This window comes from Macrobrachium nipponense, chromosome 1, assembly GCF_015104395.2.
Source record: "Macrobrachium nipponense isolate FS-2020 chromosome 1, ASM1510439v2, whole genome shotgun sequence".
Lineage (NCBI taxonomy): Eukaryota > Metazoa > Arthropoda > Malacostraca > Decapoda > Palaemonidae > Macrobrachium > Macrobrachium nipponense.
Genome location: NC_087200.1, coordinates 29,534,187 through 29,543,686, shown reverse-complemented (window position 1 = coordinate 29,543,686; position 9,500 = coordinate 29,534,187). Strand labels below are relative to the sequence as shown.

At 38.4% G+C, this 9,500-nt stretch overlaps 1 protein-coding gene across 1 annotated transcript in view; it reads right to left on the bottom strand.

The window, feature by feature from the left end:
- Nucleotides 1–241: 241 nt before the first annotated feature.
- Nucleotides 242–9,500, bottom strand: part of LOC135219192 (muscle M-line assembly protein unc-89-like) — a 14,148-nt gene continuing 4,889 nt past the window's right edge. Inside the window, exons 2-4 of the mRNA XM_064255747.1 lie at nt 7,061–7,273; nt 6,261–6,395; nt 242–4,406 (exon numbers count right to left, since the gene is read on the bottom strand). Coding sequence (XP_064111817.1) covers nt 1,782–4,406; nt 6,261–6,395; nt 7,061–7,273 — 2,973 coding nt within the window. The 3' untranslated portion in view covers nt 242–1,781. The remainder of the gene's footprint in view (nt 4,407–6,260; nt 6,396–7,060; nt 7,274–9,500) is intronic.

Below are 9,500 nucleotides of genomic sequence, written 5' to 3'. Positions count from 1 at the left end.
TTCTATCAGTAAAAAAAAAAAAAAGTTGTTTCAATTAAAAAATAAAGCGCAGGGAAGAGATACTTAATGTTTTTTTAAAGTTCATGAATACCTCGTGTTTCGGGATCCTGGGTCCTGACGTGTATAAAAAAAAAAATAGATAAGCATGAAATTCGCCCTGGGAGTTCTTTCATGTAGGCAATATATTTTCCCTCCAGTACTGAAGGAGAGTATGCAAATGAGATGAAATGACACAGCACCATTCATTTTCTTTCTTTATTGGCCTTTGACACGTTCATATGCAATAATCCACGTGGTAAGTGTAACTTATTAATATTGGAAATGTATAACGAATCACTGAGTATGTATCTACACGTTTATATAAACACATATATAGTATATATATGAGGAACTCCTGAATTACACTTCCATGAGATTTTCCTTGGCCATTTCTATCACGTAAGAGATTCAGTCAGACAATAAACCTACTTAATGTATTGCCATGAGTTACTGACGTCACAATTTCAACAAACTTGAAGCATACTTATATGATGATTGCAAAGGCACTTAACGGACATTCCAAAATGATATAGCAGACATAGCATAGTCTCGAAGCATCTCTTGCAGTACAGTATTTCAAAAATCAGCAGAAGCAAGTAGTAGTCGAGTCTCTCTTGTGGGTACTTGGACCTTTACCCTTTCACTTTTATTGAGTTTTGCACCAAAGCTTCAAAACATTACTCTGACAGCCCTCTGCTTGCTTCTTACTATCCATAACTTCACTAGCCTCTACAGAGCAATAACTAGGCCTTCCTTTCAACACAATTACCTAAACCCAACAGCTGAATTCATTTAGCACCACCTGTGGCTGCTACATCAATTCTGAAAAACTGACTCAGCAAGAAAACTTCCAATCTCTTTTCTGAGCGATGGACGAAAATTTGCAAGGAATATTCGGACGCATTTTCTGAAAAGCTTAGAATTCACACAAAAAATGTCACCTTTGCAGAAAAAAAAGCAGTTTGCCCAAATGCTTACTTTGCTGTAATTCACAATAAAACTTCCAATGTAATTTCCGAATAGCTTAGAATTCACAAAAAATATATCATCACCTTTGCAGAAAAAAAAAGCAGTTTACCCAAATGCTCACTTTGCTGTAAATCACAATAAAACAGCCGATATCATTTCCGAATATTTGAGTATATATATCAACAGTCTTATATCGTTTCTGAAGAACTGATATTTCAGACATCTGCTTCTACAGAGGCGTCTTCTGTCGTATTTTACGAAAAATTTTAGAATACTTGATATCACATCTTAAGAGCTGATCATTTACAAGAGCATCTGAGATTCTTAAGAGAAAATTCAAAACAGTTCTGGAAATCAGATTAACCATCGCTGGCACAGATTGAAAGCTATAAGGATGCGCTTACTTGTCACTTGGCTCTGACTGATATACGTATGAATATGTTAGGTAGAAATGAATCACAATTAATTACAGAGACGGAAATTTTATCGCGACGCAACAGAATTTTCATTGTTGAAAAATGAATGTCTGTTGTCGGATAGGGATGGTTGCACCAGATCTTTCTGCCTATTATTCTTCATTTCTTGTTTTTCATTCAATGGAGGTCTTTGATTTTTACTGAAAATTCTTAAGTTTATGCACTGGACGCCATCTATGACTTTTACTTCAGATTTTTGCAACTTTGAATCGTTGGAGATCTCCGATTACCAATTTGAAATCTCGGATCCATAATAATCACAGAACTCCAACTTGTGACGAGAAATCCCAGTCAGCATTAATCCTGATTATCCGTATCCTCACTTGACACTCTTCTTAGCTTCTCGACGGCAGCGCTGTGACCTAAGCGACTTATTCCTGATCTAGAGGAGGAATCCTCTGGCTGATTCTCTTCCAAAAAGGCCTTGAGACCATTAATTCCCGAAGTGCGCAAGCCAGCGTCAGAGAACTGGGAACCTCTGGAAGAGGAGGACGGATGCCGGAGGTTAACGCCTCCCCCTATGACTGGAAAATAATCGTTTTGTTCATCCTCTTCCTTAACAGGTGTCTCTTCAGAACTGTCTCCTGCTGAGACTTGATCGGAAGTTCCTGTTCCCTCTTCCTCCTCGACAGTGAATTGAGGGATGTTCAGGCTGCCTCTTGTGCCACTATGCATGGATTCCGTTAAGCGACTTAAATAGCTCAGAGTTGCAGAAATATCTTGATCAACAGAATCTTGATTAGTTCTTGAAGTATCAGTTTGTGCATCACTAGAAACATCGGAGTCGTAATTTTTATCTCGGTTTTTTGAGCTTTCGGAACTGCTACGATTACTAGTACAGCTCAGGAAATTAAATTTGGGTAGTGGTTCATCACTCTCTGTGCTGGTGATAGAAACTACAGATGCCATTCTGTCATATGACCCTTCTGCCTTTTCATTTAAATTTTGAGAGCGTTCAACTGGACCAGAAAATCCACCTGAGTCAAAGCAGCCTGATTTTCGTTTCTTTTCTTTGTCTTTGGCAGACAGTATTGCATCTATTTGGTCCACTGATATTACTCCATCGACTTTGGTCTCATCTTTTCTTTCTGCCATTTCTGTTTCTTCATATCCCTGTACTGTTACAGGCCGATTGTTTTGTGGGACATCATGACCAGGAGACGTTGCTCGCATACCCTTCTTCTCAGGCACCAGTGGTGGTGGGTCTAATTCGGGAGAAGTGATTGATGAGCGGCTGTAAGTACTACTGCGAGCCTCATCTTTGACAGAGTGCTGTCGGGGCCGAAGTTCTACTTTATTTGCACGCTCTGTGCCTGAATCTTCAAGATGCAAGGATATTTGAGGAATGTTCAGTTCTGGAACCCCTTGGACTTTATAATCAACCAAATTCTGGGCCTTTTCAGAGGAAACATTGTCATTCGGCATTGGCTGTGGCTCTTTGTCAGATTCAACACTTCCTTTCTCAGATGAATTACTTACAACAGGAGGATTTTCTAAGCTTTCATCTCCATCTTTGGCTTTTCTCACTTTGTTTTTAATACCTGGAAGAAACTTTGAAAATGAACTCTTCTTTCTTCGTTTGCTGTCTTTCTTTTCATCCTTTTCTTTCTCATCATCACTACTACAAGACTGCTTGATCTGGAACAATTTGAACCTGCCAATCTTTTTATCAGAATTTTCAGAATCACTCTTACAAGAAGAGTTTGAACTCTCATTTGTACCAGTTCGCCTTCGAAATGGACTCTGTGGAGTTGCTCTTCCTGGGGAACTTGATAGTACTTCACTGGGTGATTGTTTCCCGCCTTTTTCTGATGGTATATGAGCAAATGATACTTTCCTTGAAAACTCCTCATCTACCTCTTCCTTGTTAGTTTCTTGATTATCATTTGTTAAACAAGAGCTTCGAATGGGCTTGCTGTTACCTACAGTGCCCTGTTCTTCTTCACTGCTTTCGGAAATGTCGTTCCCGGCATTGGCATTAGAATTTTCAGTTCCTGGGAGATTTTCATCATTAAATCTATCGCTTAAACGCTGAGATAACTCAGCTGTTTTGTTTTCTTCCATAGTCCTCAAAAATTCTTCATCAAACTCCTCATATTCAGCTTCCTCAGGATTTTCTTTCACTGTAACTGATACTTGAGGAATCTCTCCAAATTCTTTATCTTCTCCATTCCCTGGTAATTCTTTACTTCCTCTTTCAGGAACTTCCAAGTTTTCTGATGACTCTCTTGGTTTGTCATCAGCTTGCAAATATTCAACAGAAACCTCATCCTCTAGACTCAGTGCAGCTTCACTGTACCGAATCTCTCTGCACACGGCAGTACGAACAGTCAGATCATTGCTGCTTTCTGTCTCTGTTTCTTCATTAGACTTAGAAAGGACAGCATGTACACCTTTCGACAGTGGAATGCAGGGTGAAGGTGACCTTTTGCGCTCTGTTGTTGTGGTTGTTTTACTGCTCAGGGACTTTCGGTCTGTTTCAACGTCAGTGTGGATCAAGCGAGGACTCTTATTCAAAGGAATGATGGCTTGCTTGTTTGGCCTCTTTTTTAGCAAAGGCTTCTCTGTCCCAGGCTCTTTTTCTTCTTTATCACTATCTGATGGCACAGTCCCTTCCGCTGCTAATTTCTTGAGCTTTACGCCGAAAAGTTCATTATCTGCAGCTGCTTTTTCAGATTCTGTTGGTTTCTCGGCTGTGTTAGGCTTTTCACTTACTTTCTTCAGTTTCACTGCTCCAAGGTCTACTGGTAAGCCAATTCCAACCCGTCCAATTTTCTTTGGCTGAATTAACTCAAGTTTTTCTTCCTTATCCTTCTTATCCTCAAGTTTTTCTTCCTCATCCTTCTTGTCCTCAGGCTCACTGTCACTGGAAGAGACTTCAGCCTTGGGCGGCACATTGCCGACAGGCATAGTTGCATACTTCTGAAAAGAGGAAAATTAATTAATAACAGGCTCATTTTGGTTTCAATTTTCACCTCAGCTTGGAGATTCAATCGTTATCAAGAAATATTTTGTTTCATATACATGATGCACCCTGACAGAAGGTGATTCCAGGGCAAAAACAAAGAACAGTTGTAGCCATATTCTTACTTTTAACAAATGAATCTTGGGTGAATGCCCTGTGTAAAAGTATCCACAAAATCAACCACTTCATGAACACACACAGAAGGCTGGTCATCTCTGCATCATAGAACCCATTTGCACACACAGCACCATTCACCTCTATCTCTCAAATGAATGAATCTGCCCTGAATTTAAGGAGTGAGTATTTTGAAGATCTGGTGAATGTGGATAAGACAGAAGAGAGAAAGTGCTGAGTGAAGAATGAGTACAATGAATTTGTGTAAGTTTGAGAATGCATGTGGAGATGATCGTTAAGGAAATAAATAAGCAGTTAATGAACTGAAGAAATGAAAGGCACCAAGAGTTGATGGGAATGCATGTGAGATGGGGCAGTGATAGTGTCACTGAGTGGCTGACTAAGGTTTACAAAGTATGTCCAGATGACGGAAATGTTCTGGATGGATTAGTGAGAGGAATAATTGTTCCACTGTGAAACTAAAGGTGATAGAGGATGCTGTAAGAATTATAAGGACATAATGATAATCAGTATACCAGGGAAGATGTAAAAGGACTGATAGGGGAAGGACAGTATTTGCTTAAGGGAGGGATGTTTGGATGGATCAAGTGTTTGTTATGGAAATAGTGATATGGGAAGTGTCAAAGTAAAGGGGAAAGCTTATGACAGAGAGTGTTGAGGTTGAATGGTGTAAAATATAAGTGGCTGAGAATGGTTAAATGTTTTTTTTTTTTTTTTTTTGATGATGCAAAGCGTATTCCAGAACAGGGGAGTGATTGGTTTAATGCAAAACTGGGCCTGAGACAAGGATGTATGTTTTCATAGCAGTTTTAGATCTTTATAAAGTATTATTATGAAAAGCAAAAAAAAAAAAAAAATAGTGAATGTAAGTGCAAAGTTGTGAATTAGGAAAGTGAGTTGTGAATAGATTGTGAAATTATTGATTTTTGCAGGTGGTTCAGTGGAGAAATAGAGCGGTAACTAGTAAAAGTGTCTGAAAGTATTTGCAATAGGAGAAAGTAAATAGAATTAAGAGTAAAATAAAAAGAGTAAATTTAAACCGCGAAAATAGAACAAAATATTTTATTATGGGTAGTGGAAGACTGGTATTTGGGAGTGAATGCAATGGATGCTGTTAGGTGAGAGGAGGGGTGAGTCACAGAATATAGTTAGACTAAGAGAGGCAGTGAGGTATTTGCGTAAGGGTCGACGGAGACTTGGAGAGCCTGTGAAAGCCAAGTTGGTAATGTATGAGCCCGTGAGTCAACTCTCCCTTACTGAAATGTAGTCTGGAAGCAGAATCCAAATAAAAGCAAAAAGGATGAAGCTGCAGGGTTGCTGGAATATACTATTTGTGTAGTGTGAGTTACGCAAGAAGAATTGGAAGGTAATAAAAAAAAATGGCAAAAATGTGCAAGGATGAATTACAGCATTTTGAGGACAGTGAGTTAATGGAAATAGGGTATGATTTGGAAATTTTGGAAGAGACGAGAAGGAAAACATGAAAAAGGGCTGTAACCATGACAGAAGTTAAAGGGTTGTGTGTGTAATGGGGGATTCAACAGACCGTTAATGAACCTGTGTAGTTGTACGAAGCGTTTAATGCTGTGGAAGTTTTCGGTACAGAGGATTCACCCAATTCAGCAGTTAAAGAAAGAATGCACCAGTGATATTACGCTGTTTATGATTCCTTTTACCTTATTTTTCGCCTCTTCGACGGGAGAATCGGAAGTACTCAGTACACTGTCACTTCCTGACAGGCGCGTGTCGTGCCTCTTGGTTCCCAGAAGAATTGCCATCCATTTCTCACGTTCTTCGTTCGTGTCTGTTCCCTGGAAAAAGGAAAGCAGACGTAAGAATCCTTAACTGAGTACTATTCTTTCCTGCTAAGTTGGATGTAAGTATAAAACAGGACAGGGTATCTATATATATGCCTTGCACGCGGAGGGATTAGATGTTGCCAACTTACGGGATCTGTCTCATGTCCAAAAAAAAATAGTTACATAGGAAAAGATGATTAAACGTGCGAAATTCAGGAAAAAGCTACTAAAATCATAAACATAAATAATGCAGTGTTCTCTCTTCAGAAGCTCAAGATTAGATAGTAGGTGCTGTCAGTTTCCAGAGGATGATTGACAGCTTTATTTTGGTAGTAAAGATAATGGTATTGACATGGGATAAAAAGCAAATTTTGACTAGTCCAGATATAAAGATCAAATTTATCTGACATTTGCTTATCAATATTAAGTAATCCATGACAGCCTCGATAAGAAGGATGCTGAACGATTAGCATGAGCATAAATTCACTCACAGTGAATCTTTCTAGAATCTAGAGTTACCAAGAGGTTCAAGTTATACTAGTCCTGAAAAGTAGGGCTCAAGTCCTAGGCACCTTGAATGGAACTACTTAAAATAAAGTGATGAAAGGACAACCCGATCCTTCCCATAACTAAATCCCAACTGTACCTTCACTGAACAACCTTTCCAGCAAACTTACCAAATGAATAGTCCTCTGATTTTTCCTGTAGAGACCAAAAGGGAAGGGCGACTTCATCCTCCCGGGCTTCTTGATCTTCACGTCCTCCAGGGTCGCCAAGTCGAGACATCCTTTTGCTCCTGCGAGGTTCTTGTAGTCGTTGTCGGACCGATAGTACATCAGGCGTTTGCCATCCAGCACGAAGTAGTATTTCTTCCACAGCGAAAACGGTGACTGGAAGGAGATGAGAAATAATGATTCCTGGATTAACTGAAGGTTTCAACTGAAAGTTTCATCCCAGTTCCCCACAGTGATATTTAGCTACAGAATTTGTTGCTAAGTTTGCCTGGTTCCAATTAACAAAGGGGAGCTTTCCTAGATACTGAACTCCAAGGGTTTTTGGCGGTCGTTATCTAGGACTAATATTTCTTTGGGAGCATTATCTTCATGATATCCATAGCTTTTTGTTTATGTTTTTACGGTCATCCCCAACGGGCTTGTACTAAACACGCCGCAAAGGTGGATACATACCGGGTTCATTAAAACCCTTGGAGGTCACTATCTAGGAAAGGTTACTAAGGCTTACTGATTGCCGCTGGGTTGTTTCATGACGTTGCTAAACAATCGTGGCTTTCTGGTTTGGTGTTGACTGGGTCAGTTCACATCAAAACATGAATTCGTTCATTACCTATGACAAGTCACACCGAAGGCTTTAACAAGTTTTCGTGGCCAATTTTCGATAATGATTAGAATGACATCCCAGAAAAGTCGTCCCACATTCAACCTCACTCAGATCCAGAACGCTCGTGTCAAGTTTCCACTTCGACTAACACCAGTTCTCTCCAGGATTTTGACATATATTTTGCATAACAGAAATTATTCTACATACAGCGACCATTTTTCCATTATGCGAATGCTTTGACAAAACTGGGTTTTTTCCAATAACACTAAGTTCGTACATGTTGAGCTAGTTGGCAGTATAGAAAATAAAAAATTAATAATTTAAATACAATTAGATTTAGAACTGTTTTCTTACTATCACAAATATTTCTGATAACTTTGTAAGTTTCTTGGCATTCTGGCCATGTGTATTGGAGATGTTTGGCGGTAATCATTTCATAAGTGAGAGCGGGCTATTCTAGCAAGATTTAATCATATTTGAATTACTGAAAATCACGCCAGGAGTGCAGCGTGTCATAAGAAATCAAAGTTTTAGTTCACTAAGGTAATGCTAGTTAGATGATGGATCTGAGAGTGAAACTCGAACTAGTGCTTGTTTTGGAAAGGGCAGACGCCATAATTCTCTATGAACATTTACTAGATTAAACAGGTAAAGAGAAGAGTCATGATTAGGCTGGTGTTCTATGAATATCCTAACAGCACTGATCCCAACCATTATTCCTTCAAGGACCCCTGAAATAATTTTTCATATCCCAGGAACTTTTCTCTGCAGTACACTTATATATATATATATATATATATATATAATATATATATATATATATATATATATATATATATATATGTATATATATATATATATATATATATAGATAGATAGATAGATATAGATAAATATATACATATATATATATATATATGTGTGTGTGTGTGTGTGTGTGTGTGCGTGCAATGTAGAGAAAAGTTCCCTGGGATATTAAAAATTATTTCAGGGGTTCGTATATAACTTTTCTTGTTAAAGCCTACGATGTGACTTCATAAATAAAAGGTTTTCTTTTTAACTTTATTTTTTTATAATCAATGTTAATGCTATCATCCCCAACATAGTAAAACGTTTTACCTGACTGAATTTGGTCCCCACCTTCTTAGCTGTTGAATTACATGTCCGTCAATACTAACTCTTTACATTAAAGTCACTAAACCAGGGGTTCTTAACAGCGGGTAGCCATACCCCTTGAGGGTATGAGAACCACATGCTGGGTTATGGAAAGTGATCTCTGGGTATTTGTATATATTTGATTTTAATGTGTCAATATATACATGGGTACATTTTGTAAATAAATAATTAACAAAAATATAAATGCTTTTGATTTTCTTGTTTGTTCTATTCCTAGCTATTCATACCTGATGTATATATTAAACTACGTACTATATTAACTTATATTGTCAACAAATAGGACTTGAGTGGACTTAAGCAAAGGGGGTATGGAACCATAATGGGTAATTCATTTGGGGTCTTGAGTCATCAAAGGGTTAAGATCCCCTGCAATAAACGAGAATAAATAATAGATACGAGCAAGATGGAGAGGTCACACGGGGCGATTTCATCTTCGTCAATATTCATTCTTTACATGAAATTCGTCAGACAAAAAGAATTTATAGATATATAAAAAAAAAGGAAGACATAAAATCAAAGGAAACGTACTGACAGAACCACAGCAGCTGCGGAAGGTCTTTCCGACGGATGATTTCCCTTTAGTGGCGACGGAAAAGATTCCGT